Here is a 22,500-nt window from a genome sequence, read left to right on the forward strand (position 1 = left end):
GGTGGGTTCGTTTCCCGCAACCGGACATCATTATTTATTTCATATTTCTTTGAAGTTGGATCTCGAGGCTTTGTAGAGACAAGCGTATCTAAAAAGAGCAAAGAATTTGAGAAGTTAAGAGGCATTGTGGGTATTAGATTTACATATGTAACTGGTAAAAATGACCAGTAGATTCTACATTTCTATGTATATATATATATATATATATATATATATATATATATATATATATATATATATATATATATAGTATATATATATATATATATATATATATATATTATATATATATATATGTGTGTATATACATATATATATATATATATATATATATATATATATATATATATATATGTATATACACACACATATATATATATATATATAATTATATATATCTATATATATATATATATATATAACGTAAATCAAAGGTAACGTAAGGAAATTCATGAGTTGCTCCCTCACCCGTTCCTGCTCATGGTTCTCGCCCAATTTGATCCTCTCTGCCGGATAGGATGGTAATTATTATCCTCTTTCTAAACCTTAGAGTGTTACAAGTTACTTTTCTCCCAGTCTTTATTTGACTATTGTGAACTTCATCTTAGTTTTTTGACCCCTTTTTTTTTATCCATTGGTAAACCCAACTCTTCCTTCATCAGTTCTTTGTGATCCTGCAGAATCCCTCTTTTTCGCCTTTATTCCAGTCTTTCTTGGGACATACAAGTAAACGTCTTTTTCGTCTTATTTCTGGCCTGTTGCTGAGTGTCATCCACACCTCCTTCATCCGTCTATGCTCCTCTAAGTCTCTTTGTTCCTTTGTTAGTAACAAAATATATCCGAGGTTGTCTCCTCGTATTTGTTGTTCTTCAGGTATCTACGATCATTTCCATTTTTTCAAGACCAAAGCCCAATGCATCGGATACCTTACTGACCGTTTCTAACCCGGTCTTGAAAAAAACAAAACAAAAAAAACACGAAACTGAAACAGCAAGAAGTTTGGGAGGGTTTAGCCATGAGGAAGATTGTTCGTACGGGTTACAAGCATAGGAGCAAGAGGAGAGCGCCTAATCCTACGAGGTCACCTAGTATAACAGAGCTCTTTGTTTCACCAAATAAAATTAAAATAAATACGGTATATTTTATAAGAAATAATTTTTCCGTGCTGTTTAACATGCATAATATTTTTTATATATTTTCATTCTACTAAATGAAATGGATATCCTATCCTAAAATTCCTGTATCTTTAACTCAATCCGGAACACCTTTTCAGACCTTTTTAAGCTCCCATAGGGCTTTCCCAATCGCCCCCCCCCCCCCGCGCCCCCAACAACAACAACAAAGTTGTTTGTAGGCCTACTCTCGAGTAGTGATTAAAGATTAGTGGTGAGTACCAGAAATAGTCTAAAATCAAGCTGTCTAACAGGGCCCGAGTAAAATGAAAAGAAAAGGGATTTTCCCTTTCTGTTTCAAGATAGTTCCTGTAAAAGAGAAATAAGATAGCAACAGTCTAACTGGTTCCACATAGAAGAACCTGAATATTTTTTTTTTTTTACTGAACTTCCTTGACGTAAAAGGGCTTAGAACTTTAGCAGTCAAGCACTAATCCTAGGTATCTAGAAATTTTAGTAGTAAAGTAGATGTTAAGTATATCTTAGTTTTACCAGACCACTGAGCTGATTAACAGCTCTCCTAAGGCTGGCCCGAATGATTAGATATTTTTACGTGGCTAGGAACCAACTGGTTACCTAGCAACGGGAAATATAGCTTATTGTGGGATCCGAACCACATTATATCGAAGAATGAATTTCTAATCACTAGATACAAATTCCTCCGATTCCACGTTGGCAGAGCAGGGGATCGAACTCGGGCCTACCGAATCGGTAGGCGAGCACGTAAACCACTCGTTTAACGAGGAACTTGAGGTAGTCAAGTTGAAATGAACTGTTATCAACCCCGAGTCTACATATGTATAATTCGATCTCTGAACATTCCTATCAATATCACCCTAATTATCATTGCTACTGATATCAACATTTCCTATTTTATGTAATAAAAAAATCAGCATCTCTTAAAAAAAAAGTAGATATGACACTTACTATAAATTGTCTGTAGATTCTTAGCTCCAACCCAGTTGACAGAAAATAAGAATAGACCAGATATTATTACACGCTTTGGCTATATGTTCACATGGCAGGCTCGTAGTCATCCCTTGAACAGATTATCGGCTCGTATTTTCATAACACGAATGCAAGGATGTTTCACCGAGCGATTGGAGAGAATTGAAGTCACGCTCCTTACGAGAGAGAGAGAGAGAGAGAGAGAGAGAGAGAGAGAGAGAGATTCATTTCTACATTATTTCAATGAAGCGAGGCCGAGAGATAAAATTAGTTTTTACTCTTCAATAATATGAAATTGCAATAAAAAGAGAATAGGGGATGGAGATCATTGCATTCCCATAAAACGGACACATACAGAATGAATGATTGATTGACATAAAGATATATAAATGTGGCGTTACAACAAGCACGATCTTCTACCAGTGAAGAAACATTTTAGCATTGGCCAAAATACTTACATCTAAGAGACAGGACACACATCATCAGAAAAGCTATCTTGACCGCAACATCCACTTAATTTGAACGAATAAACAAGAAGAATAAATCATAAATGGAGAAACCAGTAATTAAAATCCGCAATGAAAGAGAATCGTTTAAACAGGAAGGCAGAGGAAAGATGGGAGGGGGTTGGCTATGGGAACGATCCCAGGGCTCTGCATCTCCGTTCAAACAGCTTTTAGTTTTCAATACACGGAGAAGAGGGACTCATTTGTCGCTGGTTGCGATCATTAATTATTCAGAAGGTAGAGAGTGAGAGTCGGCGAGAAAAAGGGCGGAGAATTGGCACGAAATAAGTCACCCGAGCAATGAACAAAGGGAACGGGCGAGAGTAATAGATGGAGAGTAATGAATTAGAGAAGGGAAAGGGAATAAGAAAGAGGGAAGGCAAAAGAAGAAAAATAGGTGATGGAGGAGTGGGACACACGCATAAATTATTCATGGATTGCATTTAAACCTCGGATTAGTCTCGTTTAACTGGGCCCCCACCCCCCGGGGGCGAGTTAGACTACCGTCGTGAGCGGATCCTCTCCAGGCGAGCAGTCGTTCGCGTACCACGGGTCACCCAGAGAGAGAGAGAGAAAGAGAGTTTTTTATTTTATTTTTTTTTTTAGCTAATAGGTCAGATGGATGAAAGAAGAGTGAGAGCAGTTAGTTAACTAACCATAGTAGGGAATAGTTTAGAGTTAAGTCATAGTAAGAGTAATGTAAAGTGTGGTTTATCCACAATTTCCTTTAGGTGAGGGTTACAATTTTCTAACTAATATTAACATAATAAAGTAATGATTTTACATTATATTAACATTATGAATTGTACAGATTACATATTTTGAATTTTATTTCCTAAAAGTATAATCATATTTAATAAAGTTCCAATTTTTTTATTTAAACCTTAATTTAATTATCATAATGATTTTGCATTAAATCTACATAGTAAATTCTACATATTACATTTTCATAAGACATTTCTTAAAATCGACCCGATTTCGCGCCTCGTCATTCAGTTTCCTTTAGCTTTAAGTATGCCATAAATAGAGAAGGTTTTTTTTTTTAGAGGTGATACTCCGTTGGACGAACTGTTTACGTTCTCGTCTACCGATTCGGCAGTCGCGAGCTCAATCAACCCGCTGCTCTGCCAACGTTAAATCAGAGGAATTTCTTTATGGAGATGATTAGAAATTCATTTCTCGATACAACGTGGTTCGGATCCCACAATAAGCTGTAGGTCCCGTTGCTTGGTGACCAATTGCTTCCTAGCCACGTAAAAATATCTAATCCTTCGGGCCAGCCATAAGAGAGCTGTTTATCACCTCAGTGGTCTGGTTAAACTAAGATGTTCTTAGAGGTGATACCTACCTTTGGGTGAAATACATGACCAATCATAACGACGTCCGCTTGGTCATTGAGAGGAGAAAGTAAATGATCGTGAATTATGCTTGCACTGGGTTTTGTGCGTTACGTAAATTATAAAGCTGTTTTAATTTATGACTGCGAAAGTTTTACAAGCAATTATCTGTATGAGCAAAAAGAAAAAAATTAATAAAAGTGTACGTTAGTTTTACCAGACCACTGAGTTTGTTAACAGCTCTCCTAGGGCTGGCCCGAAGGATTAGATGTTTTTTCGTGGCTAGGAACCAATTGGTTAACTAGCAACGGGACCTACAGCTTGTTGTGAGATCCAAACCACATAATATCGAGAAATGAATTTCTAATTACCTGAAATATATTCCTCTGATTCCACATTGGCAGAGCGAGGAATTGAACTCGTGACTACCGAATCAATCTGGATGAGCAATCTTCTATAATAAAATCCGAGTGGCTCTTTTATGTTTGTCCAACCCGGGTGGGGACGGGTTAGGTAAGGGGATTAGGAGGGTTGAGGAGACATGACACATCCACCCTCCTCATGCAAACCTGTTTGTCCACCCTGGGTGGGGTGGGTTAAATAGGGGATCGGGAGGGTAGGGGGCAATGTGACTGGCAGCAACGTGGTCAAGCGCAGCATAGCGTGTGCCATCAAGCTCGTAGAAAATAAATATCAAGATATGTTACTTTTGATGTTAGTTAATACAACGAACATTACTTACTTCTACCTTTTTTTCATAGTTAATACAACGAACATTACTTACTTCTACCTTTTTTTCATAGTTGATTTGTATTCAGGTAATTTTCAACACCTACTGAGATCATGGGAGTCATCTATGTGCGCCATCTCATCTGTGCTACCGTTAAGACCTGGCCATACTAGCAGGCGCTGCCCCACGGGCAAACACTGTTCCCATAAAGCGTTCCACTATACTGACCGACCGAGTATGGAGCCAGAACGATGCGATTGTCTGGTAGCACTGCTTCAGAAGCGAGAGAAAATATAAACAGCCGGAAGTGCCCGGCGGGCATTCCCGCTGGTGTGGACAGGCCCTTATTACAGTAATTGTTCTCGTGCCTGGATGTCAGCGAACTCGTGGAAACTTCATCCTTCTGACACAGTTCCTCGAAGTTATCGTTTCAAGCTTTCGAAAAGTGGGTGATGATTTTGACCATCGTCTGTAGTTTTCCTATTTTAGAAAACTGAGAGAAATGACATTTTATTGAGGAGGAAACTTCTGCTTCCGCCTCGAGATGTGGCACATTATGCTCACATCCTATTAAGGTGTCACAATGTGCAACTGTGAGCGAGAACCCATACTGGCACAAGCCTGCCTTAATCCAACAACAGTAATTTAGTTCCTGCTTAGTACCTGACTTTTTTTTTAATCCATCATTGTAAAAGTATGCAGATATCTTCCTAGTTGATTCGCTGATATGGAAGAATGTCAGTTCATAAAAGACTTTAAATACAGCTCGCTTCAGCAATATCAGTTTGAATAACATTGCTAATCTCTTCTTAATATATTTCTCCTCTCTGCAATTTCCGTTTCATCGCCGAATGACCTCATAGGTTCCAACGCTTGGCCTTTGCCCTAAATTCACTTTATTCAATTCAGTATTCAATTCCGGAGTAGGTACATGATCGTTTAGTATTCAATGGCACAAAATATTTTGAAGACTGATCCCTAAAAAGAGAACTTACCAATGGAGAAACAGAAGGGCAGACTTTCATATTTTCTGCGTAAAAATGAAAACAACAAACAAGGTAATACTAAAAAGCGGAAAATGTTTAAAAACAAAAGACATCAGAAATGCACTTGAACTCGAAACATTATCGTAAGCCCTTGAACTTCCCATAAATCAGTAAAAATGCAAATATGAATATTGTTCCCGAATATTACTTCTCAAGATTTATTTGCGCAGGATGCATTAAAGCATTATATGCTTTTGCTTTCAGAAGTGAGGCAGATCTCCTCAGGACGCAGAAATATCAGAATTTCCAGCGTATGAATTGCATGCAATCATGCATCTTGAGCCGCAAATATTCTTTATGTAACGCTGAAACAGACAACTCTTAAAGGAAAAGGAAAGAAGATAACTGAGAATAGTTAAGAACATTCGAAAGGAGACTCCTAGAAAAATATATGAGTATTTCCAGCATGCATTTAACTATAAAACCTGAACCAAATTCAATGCATACAACTTGAAGGAATGGCTAACGCATAAGAAAAATATAAACCGAAAAAACATGAGGCAATAAACGAAAATATGATAGAATTACGAGAATGAAATGATTACGGAAGAGCACTCTCGAATTCATATGTATAATATCATCTGCTTTTATGTTCTAATCGTCTGACCTCGTCATTGTTTTGAAAGGTCATGTTTACTTCGCTTTGGACTTGATTGTGTAATGGATTGTTATTGGTATGGTTACTCTCCAGTGTAACAATCTTCATCATGATTGTGATTGCTATACTTGTTATTATAATGAAATGTGAGATTTGTTGTTCATGTTTACTATCATTATTAATATCATGATAATAATGTTGATTCTATATTGTTATAATTAGTATTAATATCGTGTTTTATAATGATAGTAGATTATTAGCATAATAATTCCTATTACTATAATAAAGACAGTACTATTATGATTATTATTTCTAATCATAAAAATGGTGCTCTATCTTATTATAGTGTCATATTTACAATGATTGTATCATGATTATCAAATATTTAACCGAAAAGGATGTTTACTTGTAAAAGCAAAATTCTGTAATACACAATATTACAGTCATTTAAAAATGGAAATTCAAAAATAAGATATCGTTGCAGTTGTCAATTAGGATGATCATAATGATATATCCACTTTTCTCTCTTTATTTCGTTAACTTCAGCTTCTTCGCTAAGAAGGCTCCTTAGAGAAATCAGACTGCAAACGCAATTAAGACTATTTACCTGGGAACCAAAAACGTACAGTATTGATGACAATGCTTAAAATCAACGTATTTTCCTTTATTATTTTCCGGATTCAAAGGATATCCTTGACTTCCCATTGTATGAGGGTCGAGAGAATGCAATACTTTTACGCTGATATTTGTATGTCGGTTAGATTCTTCCTCATGAATAAAAAAAAGATAAGTTAGCATTGGAATCGCCTTAAAGTGAGGATGATAAGGATCACTTTTACAAGCTCATCCTGATAATATTTTGAAATCTAGAACCAACCCTTTGATAACAATTTAAGTAAGTTCTTAAACACCAGAATAGATAATCCCAGATTATGTTTATTGATGAACCGCCTTACGAGAGGAAATCTAAGCTTATAATATGAATTATAATAAATATGATACGTCACTAGTTATCAAGGTATAGATAGGGACAGTGAAGAGAGAAATATGACTTTGACACCTGCTTTGATGGACTTAAAGAATGATTATTTTCTCGGGATTTCCTCTTACAAATAATAATAATAATAATAATAATAATAATAATAATAATAATAATAATAATAATAATAAAATTTTCAATCACAGTCGTCCTATTCGACTGGGTGTTTTATAGTGTGGGGTTCCGGGTTGCATCCTGCCTCCTTAGGAGTCCATCACTTTTCTCACTACGTGCCCCGTTTCTAGTAGCACGCTCTTCTGCATGAGTCCTGGAGCTACTTCTGCATCTAGTTTTTCCAGGTTCCTTTTCGGGGATCTATGAATCGTGCCTAGCAAATCCCATATCGTTCTTATTTCTATTTTGTAGGTCTTGATAGTTATAATTTTTTTTCTTTCTTTCTCATTATTATTATTATTAAAACTCATTCAATAGACCAATGGATTGCTAAGAAAAGAAGTACTATACTCTATTTTTTTCCATCTCTCCATCCGCCTGTGGTGTTTGTGCATGGTAACACTGCGTCCCGGGCTTTAAATGATATCCTATTTCGAATATTAACGGTGTAAATAGCATACAGTAAATTATTAAAACACTTTTCATTTGTAAATGTACACCCAGATATCCTTTTATTTACCTAAAACTTACACATAGTGTAACTATTTAAAGCCCGGGACGCAGTGTTACCATGCGAAAACACCACAGGCGGATGGACAGATGGTAAAAAACAGAGTATAGTTTCGGCATTTTAGCACTATTTTCGGTGTTTTATTACTAATAGTACTATAGTAGATTCACATCACCTTACGACACTCCTGATTGGCTATTGATAAGCCAGTCGCAGGGCTGGAAACTCTCAGTCTCTCTCGAGATCACATAGGCCGGATGTATGTTCCACCTCTCCTGAGGGATGTTATTGAAAGACGTATTCCTCAGGAGAGGTAGAATATACATTCTGCCTATGTGAACTCTCGAGAGAGACTAAGAGTTTCCAGCCCTGTGATCGGTTTATCAACAGCCAATCAGGAGCGTCGTAAGGGACTGGCCTTAACATCAGATGTACGGGTGATGTGAATCTACTATAGTAATACTAGTTTCGGTGTTTTAGTACTAGTTTTGGCCTTTAAGTTCAAGTTTCAACAGGATCAACAAATCACCGAATTCATTTCCTCGACAAACGTACACAAGAACACAGAGATCTAAGCATCCATTCAGGGACACAGAAAGCGAATCCTGCAACGAAGTATTTCGAAGGAAAATCTCCGGAGGACAATAAAGAGAATGGCTTTCACCTCTTACAGGAATGAATGGGCCACCTCCCCATTTTGCTTATATAAAAGTACACGCGAAAAGAGGCGCCTCCTAGCTTTCGTTATTTGGTTTTATTTCGATGTAGAACACCTTTCTCTCTCTCTCTCTCTCATTTTACTTCGCTGTTGTTATCCTTGAATTAATTTCAGTACGACCTTTTACTCTCGATTTCTTACAACATTTTCCTTTCCTTTTTATCTGGATTTCGCAGGAATCTTAAGAGAATGAGAATATTATATATATATATATATATATATATATATATATATATTATATATATATATATATATATATATATGTATGTATGTATGTATATAAATACCACAGCTTGAATCATTCCAAAATCTGAACTTTCCTGGAGAGCAAAGCAGTATCGTTAAGAATAAAAGGCAACGATAAACAAAATAATTTGACCAGTACCCTTAAAATCAACAACGCAACCTGCGAAAAAAAAAAATATCGGAAGACAGTTTTCTGCTCCCTTTGAAGAACCCAGCTGAACCAACCCCTGATTAATAGGACAGCAGTTTAAGAGAAGGGGGGAAGGGTAGGTGTGGGTAAGAGGGGGATGGGAAGGTATCGGAGGACGTGGAGCGGTAGGTAAAACGAAAGGATATAAAAAGAGAAATAGATATTCACGCAGCCATGACGGCAAATAGCTAGAGAGGGGGTTTGAAACCGGGTCATAAAAATGGCACTATTTCTCTTTGAAGAGATTGGTGCCAGTAGAGAGGCTTGAGCTAGTGCCTCTTCTTCACTGTATGGCAAGTTATGCATCTCTCGAATGGTGCCATACGGGGCGAACTCGCATGGCTGGCTTTCTCACTCGTGGGTGGCGCCGTAAAATCTCGTCTTCGCTGGCTTTTACCTTCCGCGTTCGTGGGTGTTTATTGCATTTATGTAATGATTTGAGATGTATAGACGCTAATGAGAAACAAACCGTTAAGGATGCAAAATTCCTCAACAGACGTCTACAGACAAGTCTGGGTTATTATTATTATTATTATTATTATTATTATTATTATTATTATTATTATTATTAATCCACTTTGGTATATATTCAGCTAATGCAACCTACATGAGCCATGAAATTTTTGAGGAAAAAAAAAAAAAAAAAAAAAATATATATATATATAATATATATATATATATATATATATATATATATATATATATATATGTGTGTATATATATATATATATATATATATATATATATGTATTTGTATGTATGTATGTATGTATATAAATAGCCACGTTAAATATATATGTATATATATAATTCTTTTTTTATTATTGGGGATTAGTAAATTTTCAGGCGAAAAAACTACATAGATTTTTAATTTTGCCATTAAAGCTATACAAAAAAATCCAGATCACATGATTTTCATTAGTATTAATAACAAAGGATTACCTAACCAGTTAGTTTTAATAGTATAGACTTCAAATGCCTGCAAGAAGACATTTAATTATAATTAAATCAAATGAGAAATGCAAATAGATATAGGAACACGTATAAGTAAATAAATAATTAAATACAGAAACATGGAGCGTACATATCTACGTATAAACACTTTTTTAGCGACATACATAAAAGTTGTTGTCCAATGAGTAAGAATTTGTCTACTAGAGTCGTAGTCACTGTTGGCTGTTCAAATCTAAAAGAAGCAAACATGGATAAACATATTTTTGCCTCTGTGGGCCTAGGAAATTTAACTTTGGTCATAATCTATTTCCAGACGCCTATATATATTTTGTCTCATGTCAGTGAAAGTCACGTGTTAGGATATTGTTTGTCCTTTTCTAAGAAACCAACTAACATTCAAAGAAATCAGTTTAGTCGTCATGTATTATAATCAAAGCTTTTTTGAAGTGTATGAATAAAGAATCTTTGAGTATAAAGCTTATGAACGTCGTCCTGAAAAATGTTACCTAATTCTAATGTAAACAGTTGGAAAATATTACCTAATTTTAATGTAAACCTCTGTAAAATATTACCTAATTTTAATGCAAGCAGTTGAAAAATATTACCTAATTCTAATGTAAACAGTTTGAAAATATTACCTAATTTTAATATAAACCTCTGAAAAATATTACCTAATTTTAATGCAAGCAGTTGAAAAATATTACCTAATTTTAATGTAAACAATTGCAAAATATTACCGAATTTTAATGTAAACAGTTGAAAAATATTACCTAATTTTAATTAGGTAATATTACCTAACTTTTGCGTAAACAGTTGAAAAATATTACCTAATCTTAATGTAAACAGTTGAAAATTATTACCTAATTTTAATGTAAACAGTTGAAAAATATTACCTAATTTTAATGTAAACAATTGCATAATATTACCGAATTTTAATGTAAACAATTACAAAATATTTGCGATTTTTAATTTAAATTTTAATGTAAACAGTTGATAAATATTACCTAATTTCAATGCAAACAATTGCAAAATGTTACCTAATTTTAATGTAAACAATTGCAAAATAATGCCGAATTTTAATGTAAACAATTGCAAAATACTACCGATTTTTAATGTAAATTTTAATGTAAACAGTTGAAAAATATTACCTAATTTCAATGCAAATATTGCAAAATATTACCTAATTTTAATGTAGACAATTGCAAAATATTACCCAATTTCAATGTAAGCAATTGCAAAGTGTTACCTAATTTAAATGTAAGCAATTGCAAAATATTACCGAATTTTAATGTAAACAATTGCAAAATATTACCTAACTTTAATGTAAACAGTTGATTAAATTAGTAAACTTGGTTCAGTGTATTGTTTGAAAGCTCCTAGTATTGGATTTAGTACTTATTTATGCTTAGACGAAACATTCTACAAGCTAGAAAACTTAATCTTAATCCCATATGGCTGTTGGTTTCCTTCGGTTTTTGAGCTAATTGCTCGTACAGGGGAGTGTTGCCAAACAGTTTTGCCATCTTTTTTTTCTTTTTTTATTGCATGATCCATCATGTTCGAATACTTTGATGAAAATAATTTTGCTCTCTAGGGTCATCACACCTCGTCATGCAATGCATTACTCTTTCCAGCCAGCGTTGAGCCTCGGCGAATGCATTGTGCATTGCATTAGATTCATGCATTCCCAGGCATAACATCAGATTCACTCCCTTAACAGCAACATCCATTACATCTTTTTAGATCCAAGACTTCGCATGTAATGTCTCTTTATTGAAAATCCAGCTAATCTTATCGAGTTGCTGTGGTATTCCAATGTTTTTCATTATTTCTTATAACAGTAAAATAAAGTTATTTATTTATTTATTTTTCTTAGTCCAAATTTTGATTGCTAGTCCTCCCTTTCAGTCGAAGCCATGACATCCGGTTTCGTATCTGACAATATTTTCCACAAGGCTTCGAAGAATTGTGCTTCAAAAGTCGTGTCCTTCTAGGGGAATTAAAGGAGTAAATTTTGCATTCAGAGAGAGAGAGAGAGAGAGAGAGAGAGAGAGAGAGAGAGAGAGAGAGAGAAGAATAAGACTCATATTTTGCCACAGAAGAGTAAAACGGGCTCTCTCTCTCTCTCTCTCTCTCTGTCTCTGAAAAATTTACTCATTTAATTCCCCTGAAGAACACGACTATTGAAGAACAATCCTTCGAAGCCTTGTGGAAACTGTCAGAATGTTATTGAACTAACTACAATTGGACGAAACGCGTTCCTTCTGTCAAACAGCAACAAACGCTCTCGTTGGATGTGTTACGGAAGAGAATGCTATTTTTATTGTCAGCGAAATATCAAAGTATCTTAATGAACGAGTCCTGACTCGAGTGACCGAACTATCTCACTGAACGAGTCGAGGAGAGTCAGTAGAGGAGGGACTGAAGTCCATCCTTGTCAAGAGCCTTGGACACACACACACTCTCTCTCTCTCTCTCTCTCTCTCTCTCTCTCTCTCTCTCTCTGCCGCGTTAGGCAGAGGAGACGTAAGGTTTAATTAAGCCTACGTTAGGTGGCAAGGGCTTTGTTAACAACAGAGAAACCTAGAAACTCACTATGAAGGCTGTATGACCCAAGGGCTGGTCCAGAAATGACTGTTGCATAAATCATAAAGTAGTGAAATCGTTCTCTCTCTCTCTCTCTCTCTCTCTCGTTTCGTTAATAATCTAGACTTTTTGTTCTTTACCTCTCTGCGTTGGAATTTCTCAGTGTTTTCCTCATTGCTCAAAGTTTGTTTGGTACCATCATCTCGGTATTACTGCCTTAAAATTGTCCTTGTTATTTAAATAATCTACTTACATTTTCATCTATATATTTGTTCATTGGTTAACCAATTTTTTCTTTTCTAATAACTATTTTTCTCTTTCACTTCTTTTAAACTAACGACATATTCCTTGGAAGCTTCTCGTGCTGCTGCCTTACAATTCTTCTTGTATATTGAAATAATAGACTGACATTTTCATCTATGTATTTATTCATTTGTTAACTTATTATTTCCTGTCTAATGACTGATTTACTCTCTGCATTTCTTATTACCCAATGACACTTCCTTTAAACCAACACCGTATTCTTCGGAAGCTGGAATTTCAAGTCAGTGGCCCCTGTGGGCTTGTTCCATAGGACTAGGGTTCATTTTCTGAATAATTAATAATAATAATAGAGTAACGACCAAGTGGACGGCAACCAAGTTCCGTTTTCTATCCCAGACCAGAAGAAAAAAGATAAAATAAAAAACAAATATGACGTGTTGGATGATTCAAGTCGGAAAAGATGGACATAGACGTCCAAATCAAGACAGTTTAATCAAAACAAGATAGTGACGGAGAGGGCCCTTGCATTGACCTGTCTAAAGATTTGAATTTATTCGAGTACACCCCATAAATCTAAGCTCTACTTTCCTTCAGAACTTGAGTTCGTGTATATGGATTTTCTTGAAATGTTGAAAGTTGGTAGGCGATAGTCCAGTAGGAAAATGGCCCAAGGTGGTAACGCATTTTGCTCACAATTGTACAATAATTTTATTAATGACTGCTAACAGGTTAGTAGTATAATGATAATATATATATATATATATATATAATATATATATATATATATATATATATATATATATATATATATATATATATATATATATATATATGTATATATATATATGTATATATAATATATATATATATAGATATATGTTACGTACATATATATATATAATTATATATTATATATATATATATATATATATTATATAATCTATATATGTATGCATATATACGTGTATATATATATATATATATAGTATATATACTATATATATATATTCTCATATATATATATATACTATATAATATATGATAATATACTTCCCTTATATATCTCTATATATATAACAATTATATATATATATATGAATTATCTATTTATATACTTATATATTTACGTATATTATATATCCATTAATATATTAATAATATATATATATATTTAGATATATTATATATCTATATATATATATATTACGAATCCCACAGGAAAATAGTAGTCAGAAATCCAAGCGCTTTCGTCTTTACTCCTGTGGGATTCGCTTATTTATGAAGTCACGTGCATCTACAGTGATTTTTTAAGTATATTTATATATTTATATATATATATATATATATATATATATATATATATATATATATATATATATATATATATATATATATCACAGTCATCCCATTCAACTGGGTGGTTTTTGTAGTGTTGGGTTCCGGGTTGCATCCTGCCTCCTTAGGAGTCCATCATTTTTCTTAAATGTGCGCTGTTTCTAGGAGCACACTCTTCTGCACGAGTCCTGGACAGCTACTTCGGCATCTAGTTTTTCCAAGATTCCTTTTCAGGGATCTTGGGATCGTGCCTAGTGTCCCTATGGTTATGAGTACAATTTCCACTGGCATATTCCATATCCTTCTTATTTCTATTTTCAGGTCTTGATATTTATTCATTTTTCTATTTATTTCTAATATAATTATTATTACTATCGGAATGAGGTCATTAGACAGTATTTATAGTGTCCCGTGTGCTCTGTCTTGTGAGAGCTGAATTCTCATTCGCTGGATCATGAGATTATTATTATTATTATTATTATTATTATTATTATTATTATTATTATTATTGTTGTTGTTGTTGTTGTTGTTATGATAATGGCATCCATATAATCATTAAGTTCAAAAAAATCAATACAAAGAAAACAAGAATCCTAATTGTTCCTACATCCTGAACTTTTTAAAAAAATTTTATTTCATTACTTTAGGTTCGTTTTCCTGTCACATATTACATACTGTTCTTTTCTCTTTCACAGGAGCTTGATGCTGGTTCTCTAAAGGGAGCAACAACTAAACGTGGAGCGTCTGCGGATATTTTCTTAAAAAAAAAAAGAAGTGTGACAGTGTCCAATATCAGTGATGTACATTCTTGCGTCGTGATGAGAAACATGAGTTTCAAAACATACTCATTTTGATCCGAGTGATGTATACATAGCCCTTTCATTGAAAAATAAAAAACTGGTAGAATTCAAACCGTTTTCTCTATTTTAAGAAGAAAAATATATTTCTGGAGAAGCAGCAGACGCGAAGTTTTCCAGACAGAAGAAGACACGAAACCGTCGACATGCCTATATGAAAAGAAAAAAACAAAGCCCTTCCGGCATCTGGAAAGAGACGATTAGCGACCTCGTCGACTGCTGGAACGAGCATGAGAGATTTAGAGAGAGAAAGAGGGAGAGAGGGGCCAGAGAAAGAGTGACGAGAGAGCGAGATAATAAGGGGTCGCCTTCTCAGTCCAGGACTTGTAAGCATCGGCTCCAATGTATTCGAACTAAGTGCGTTTGTTGTCCCATAGTTGTTGAAACTTGGTCGCCCCCTCGAGAGAGAGAGAGAGGCCGTTGAAGGCGCGTTTCTGATCTGGAGTGTTGGTGTCTCTCTACTCCCCGCTCTCCCTCTCTCTCTCTCTCTCTCTCTCCCTCTCACACAACTCTCTCTTGTCACTCCCAGAAGGTGCGTTGGGTAATAGGAGAAGAGGGGAAGAAGAGAGACTAGGTTAGGAAAAGGCAATCGAAAGAGGAGAAAGAAGGAAAAAGACAACAACTAGCCAACAAGAAAATTATTTTGGTTCGTCTGCATTCCCAGGACTTCGTCGATTATGTATTCCATTCTGTCATACGCCATGTTCTTGGGGACTATAGGTAAGCCCTTGGATTTTAAATTGCTATTTTCTTCTTATGGATATTTCTATCTTCAGCAAATGACCAACAGCAGACAATACGGTGTATCATAGAATTCAAATGATCATACTTTATATGCAATTTATAACTGGTTAATAATAATAATAATAATAATAATAATAATAATAATAATAATAATAATAATAATAATAATTTTTATTTTCAGCTCAATGCCATATACATGGAATATACAAAGAATATACAATAAGATACAGTGTAGATACATAAGATAACATGATAAAAAAATAAAACCAAAGATAATAGGCAATATCCACTGATACCATTCTGTATTACACAAGCGCCCGATAATAGACTGCTTTTGTCACAATTATTTGTTTTTCTAATATTTCATGGCTCGAAAATCTTCCACATTTCTGACATGTTGTTGGGATGACAGGTGGGACAGGTGGTTCCAGACCTTTTGTTCATTCATTCTTTTGTTCAGCTATTCCTTTGCACAATTATTCTTTCTTTCGGCCATCCCTTTGTATTATTGTTTGTTCATTCTCTGCTACTGTTTTTTTTTTTTAGAAAAGAAAGAGACTCGCCTCACATATAGTTGTCACTTTCGGTGGTATCATTAACTTCATTACTAAGTATCCTTTGTGGCTGGTTATTGTCCTCCCAGATGCTAGTGACCTATTTCTTAAGGACAGTTCAGTTTGAAAGTCAACATTGTATTTCTTTTGCGTCTGATGAAACTTAGAGGGTAAATGTAAGAGTTCGAGATGATCTTTCCAACTATGTTTGACCTTGGCCTATTTTTCAAGGTCACAATATAATTCAGTAATGCAGCATTTCGTCTGATTTTGATAAAAAAAATTTTGATATATTCCTTTGAATTTGGCCATAACTTTTCCTGCACCATTTTTCGGCTTGGCCTGGTTTTCGGATCACTAGTCAATTTATAGGCCGAGAATTGCGTCATTGTTTCGCCTTTAAATCTCAGGTTAAGTTAAGTATATCTTACTTTTACCAGACCACAGAGCTGATTAACGGCTCTCCTAGGGCTGGCCCGAAGGATTAGATATTTTTACGTGGCTAGGAACCAACTGGTTACCTAGCAACGGGACCTACAGCTTATTGCGGGATCCGAACCACATTATATCGAGAAATGAATTTCTGTCACCAGAAATAAATTCCTCTGGTTCCACGTTGGCCGAGCCGAGAATCGAACTTCGGACCACCGGATTGGTAGCCGAGCGCGAAATCCACTCGGCCAACGAGGAGCTTTTAAATCTCAGGAACTGATATAATTAAAGGTGCCTGGTCTTCTGAATATTTAAGTTATGAATCTGCTTTATGTTCTTGTAGCTGCTAAATCAAGGGCGCAAGTTCCACTGAGAAAACTTTTCACAATATCTGAAGACTCATCAGCGGTTCGTTGGCGCCTGCAGTCGCTGTACCACTCATCTCAATATTACACGTATCGTCGCTCTTCACAAGTAATGATAACATTGAAAAAAAAATAATAATTTAAAAAAATTCTATCTCAGTCATCCTATTCGATTTGGTGGCATTTATAGTGTGGGGTTCCGGGTTGCATCCTGCCTCCTTAGGCATCCTTCACTTTTCTCACTATGTAAGCTCGTATAAGAATAAAAATAAAAGAAGAGGAATATTTTTCAGATGGCACCATTTCTGTTCTAACTCCTCAACAAATACGGAGATGTGAAATAGAATAGGCTAGAGAGAAGATATCGCATCAAAAACAACAGACAGGAAGCTGTTAGGTAAAAAGAAAAAATATATATTTAAAACCAGGGAGAGTGCAGGAGTTAAGCAACATTACAGCTAAGATCCAGAACATTATGCGAACTCTTAGTAAGCTTTAAAATCGAGGTGGTAACGTGAAATCTCTCTCTCTCTCTCTCTCTCTCTCTCTCTCTCTCTCTTTTTATCTTGTCTAAAAACTTGAAGCTACAAGACAAAAATATGAGTCTCTCTCTCTCTCGTCTCTCTCTCTTCTCTCTCTTTTTCTTTTCTCTCTCTTTTTATCAATTACTGAAAACTATGAAGCTCCACAATGACAAAAATATGAGTCTCTCTCTCTCTCTCCCTCTCTTTTCATTAATGAAATGAAAACTATGAAGTTCCATAGTACCAAATATTTGAAGGGCCCTTTCTCTCTCTCTCTCTCTCTCTCTCTCTCTCTCTCTCTCTCTCTCTCTCTCATTACACTAAGCGTGATACTATTGTTGTGAGAAGCCAATAATGTAGTGTCGTATAATTAACCCAACTTCTGCATTTGTTTACAACGACAGGTGCAGTAGCTAAAGAGGGTTTCTTCAACCCCAAGTAATTAACCTCCCAAAATTGTTGGAAGGGTTTATAATTAACGCCACCTGCATTGTTACAGAACGATCAAATGTTCTTACCTGTGTTCTCTCAACTGACAACCTCAGGTGCTATCACCTGAGCAAATTTTTGGTAGCTTGATTTTCGGTGTCAATTTTTTTTTTAACTTGCACCATATGAAAATATTTTTCTTTTTTTATGTTTTGGGGCAAAATATTCCGCTTAGTGGCAGATTTTATAATGGTGAGAAATGCTGAATTGTGTGGATAGTATTTTTCCTGCATTTGTGAATAACTTCTCAGCATTATTTTTACCATATTGGTGAAAAATGTAGCCTCGTGCATGCAGTGTCTTTCTTTATGCTGGTGTAAACCTCTCGAAAACCCCGTAGGAGGATAATGCCATCAGTGCGGTACACCGTAGGCGGTACTTAAGGTTCTTTGCAGCATGCCTTCGACCCCTAGCTGCAACCCCTTTCGTTCCTTTCACTGTACCTCCTTTCATATTCTCGTTCTTCCCTCTTGCTTCCCATCCTCCCCTAACGATTGAATCATAGTCATAGGAAATGTCAATTTCCGTTACAGCACTGAATGATCTCATAGGTTCCAGTGCTTGAATTTTGGCCTAAATCCTATATTGAATTCAATTCAGTATCTGTGAAACTCTCTACTGGTGCCAAATTCCTCTGCATGATTTGGCTTCAGTACACAAACTGCTTGGTGCAATGCTACAGAAAAGGGGCGAGAATCAGCCCATGGCTGGTGACGAAATGAAAACCAAGTGTGTTGGTTATTGTGAAAGATCATTGATATAAACAAATGTAGCAAAGGTTTTGCGTTGGTCAATAGAAAAAGTATTAAATCTTTTAGAAACCTTTGGTATAAGTCAACCTTTCAACGTTCCTACAGTCTAAGAAGGGAACCATAAACAAACGATTTTTATGTTACGATCTTTAAAACGCGTTTCGTTTGGCTCATTTTAGCTCCGTCGTCCATAACCACACATGTCGTCAAACCAATTAAAGCAATTCATTACTTAATCACCCATCTTTTTAGTCCAGGATGTAATCAATTTTGGAAACGTCTATGCGAGATGTTTGCATGTTTTATTTTCTATTTTGATGATCTTGATACATTGAAAGGTTCTTTCCCTTAGAGCACCAAAGGCTTTGGAAACTCTTGTATAGTGCAAGATCTGAATAAATTGCCATTGTGCCTAAGACGTCATTTTACAGAATTGCATGTTACAAAGGTTATGGAAATTTCCGCTTTGTCCAAAAGGCCATATAAAAATGACACTCTGAAGAGGTTACCAAAAAAGATCGTTCATCTAAAATGTTACATAAATCATAGTTTGATGCAAAAGTTATGGAAATTACCGGGTTTTCTATGAGCAGTGATATTGTCCATAGGTTATAGAATTTGTCTGCTTTATTGAATATTTTAAAAACAGTTGTATTGTACATGGGAATAGTTTTTTTTTTTTTTTCTGTCCAGCATTATGCATAAGATATAGACAAGGTGTTATAAGTTAAGGTTGTAGTATTGGGGTTCTATGCAATAATTCTGGGAACTATAGTTTTTTGCATTGGTTACATTAACTGTAGATGAGGTGTAAAGGTTAGAAAAACTGTCTTACTGTATAAAGATTCTTAGAGGTAGCTGGTTTTTGCATAGGTTATATATAGCTCTGATGGCCTCACGTAAACTTTACTGAAACGGCAGTTTTAAGTAGTTTCGAGAAGTGAGGGTTTTGTGTTCATGTTATACGAAGGTTTAGAAAATAGTCGTTTCAAACAAAAATAATGATAGTGAAGTTTTCGTTTTTTGTTGACTTTTCACTGCATCACAGCATTAAAATTAGAAAGAAAGCAGGGGAATAATAATAAATAAACAACAACAACAAAAATCTTCAAAGAATAAAAAATGAAAAGAAATACTGAAAAAAATCCATGTAAGGTGAGATCCTAGTACCCAGAAAAGAAAAGGTGTATCTCTGACACATTCCTTAGTTCCTTGCTTATGTAACACCACGTTTTTTTTTGAGTGGGGTCGGGGGGTCGGTTGGTTGGTGGGGTGGGAATCCAAGCTCCCCTCTGGAATCAGGAGCCACGGCAAAAGTTAATCCTCTGGGGCAGCGGAATACTAAACAATCTTACAGACGTGAAGAAATCCCTAAGACGTTTGTTGTATATGTAAATACACACATACATACATATACTAAATATATGTGTACATATACACATATGTATATGCACACATATTTATATGGATAATATATATATATATCATATATATATATATATATATATATATTATATCATATATAAATAAATATATAAAATATTACTCTATATATATAGATATATTATATATTATACATATATTATATATATATATATATATATATATCTATATATATATATATATATATATATATCATATATATATATATATATATATATATACTATATATATATATATATATATATATTATATATAGATATATATATATATATATACAGAGAGAGAGAGAGAGAGAGAGAGAGAGAGAAGAGAGAGAGAGAGAGAGAGAGAGATTTACTATTTACCTTGAATTAGAATTGAAAAATACATATATATGTTGTTCATAAACAACACCTCTGCCAAAAAAGAAAGAAAAAATATATATATGTGTGTGCGTGTTTGTGTAATGAGTAATTGATGATAAATAAAATAGAAAAAATGTAAGAGTTCCCCGTGGCCATTACGTGACCTGCTCAGAGATTGCTAGTTGGGACAATATCTCTTCCCGGACGAACCGCGAATTGTACCATGAAACGCTCTGTTTATTTAATTCCTGCAGATGATTCAAGAACATCAAATTTAATACCGTTCATTTATGATGGATTTATGGTTTTATTTGTAACGCAATGTTGCATATTATTACTCTGCTGAAGGAGGTTTCTCTCTCTTTCTCTCTCTCTCTCTCTCTCTCTCTCTCTCTCTCTCTCTCTCTCTCTCTCTCTCTTTTTTATGCCAGTCATACTGTTTTCTTGAAAATCATTCATTTATGTTAAAACTGTCTCATACATATATATTTTTTTTACAGCTTGACATTACGTGACTGTATTATGTAAATCTCTCTCTTTCTCTCTCTCTCTCTCTCTTTCTCTCTCAGTTATCATTCCGTTTCCGCCTGGCATTTATGAAAAACAATGCTTTTTACTTCAAATCTTTTTGATTGGGGATTCCGTGACTTCGCATTTGACGAGGCTGCTCTCTCTCTCTCTCTCTCTCTCTCTCTCTCTCTCTCTCTCTCTCACACACACCGTTCATTTGTTCACCTCACATTGGATGTTGCATCTCCGTGTTTGGGTGAATAGGACGCCAAATTAGGCAACGTGTATAAGTCCCAACATTAATTTTCAGTCGGAAGCACCTCATGCGACTGGTCCCTTAAACCCCCTCCCACCCACCCCTCACCCCCTTCCCACCACCGAAACAACCAAACGCCCCCCTCCCTCCCCCCGCCCAGGGCAAACCCCCACACCCCTTAGGTCTTGGCCTCGGCGCTGTGTTCCAAACCTTCTCTCTCTCTCTCTCTCTCTCTCTCTTCCTTTGAATTCTCGTATCCCACATACCAAACACACAAAGCGAGGGCAAAGCCACAGGGAGAGAGGAGAGAGAGAGAGAGAGAGAGAGAGAGAGAGCGAGGTGTGCTCATCTCTCTGGATGCCTCTGCCCTCAGAGGATTTATTGTGATGAGAGTTCAGCTTGACGCTTATTTACATGTCAGGTTACGTTTGTGTGTATACATATATATATATATATATATATATATATATTTAATTTATTATATATATATATATATATATATAATTATATATTATATATTATATAATATATTATATTATATTATATTATATTTATATATAGTATATCTAATTTATGTTATATATTTTTTATATTTATGGTGTGTGTGTGTGTGTGTGTGTGTGTATAAATACCATAGTATATATATATATATATATATATATATATATATAAATATATATGTATATGTGTGTGTGTGTGTTTGTGTGTGTGTGTGTGTGTATGTGTATACATACGTGTGTATATAGCGGGAAGGGTTGAAATACAGACGTTTGTTTCATATTGGCGTAGTTTATTCAACGCGACGTTTCGGGGACCAGCCCCATTTTCAAGCAGAAAATTACAATAAAATCAAATTACAATAATTACTCATCTAAAAAATGGTGCGCGTGTGTGTATGTGTGTTTGTTTCTATGTAGCCATAAAGTTTGTATACAC

The 22,500-nt window shown here is 35.0% G+C and overlaps 1 protein-coding gene across 3 annotated transcripts in view; it reads left to right on the forward strand.

The window, feature by feature from the left end:
- Positions 1–22,500, forward strand: part of LOC135226489 (uncharacterized) — a 389,188-nt gene that overhangs the window by 262,034 nt on the left and 104,654 nt on the right. For all 3 annotated transcript variants that reach the window (XM_064266106.1, XM_064266105.1, XM_064266107.1), the window contains one exon: positions 14,990–15,871. In XM_064266106.1, coding sequence (XP_064122176.1) covers positions 15,829–15,871 — 43 coding nt within the window. In that variant the 5' untranslated portion in view covers positions 14,990–15,828. The remainder of the gene's footprint in view (positions 1–14,989; positions 15,872–22,500) is intronic.

Source organism: Macrobrachium nipponense, chromosome 14 (assembly GCF_015104395.2).
Source record: "Macrobrachium nipponense isolate FS-2020 chromosome 14, ASM1510439v2, whole genome shotgun sequence".
Classification (NCBI taxonomy): domain Eukaryota; kingdom Metazoa; phylum Arthropoda; class Malacostraca; order Decapoda; family Palaemonidae; genus Macrobrachium; species Macrobrachium nipponense.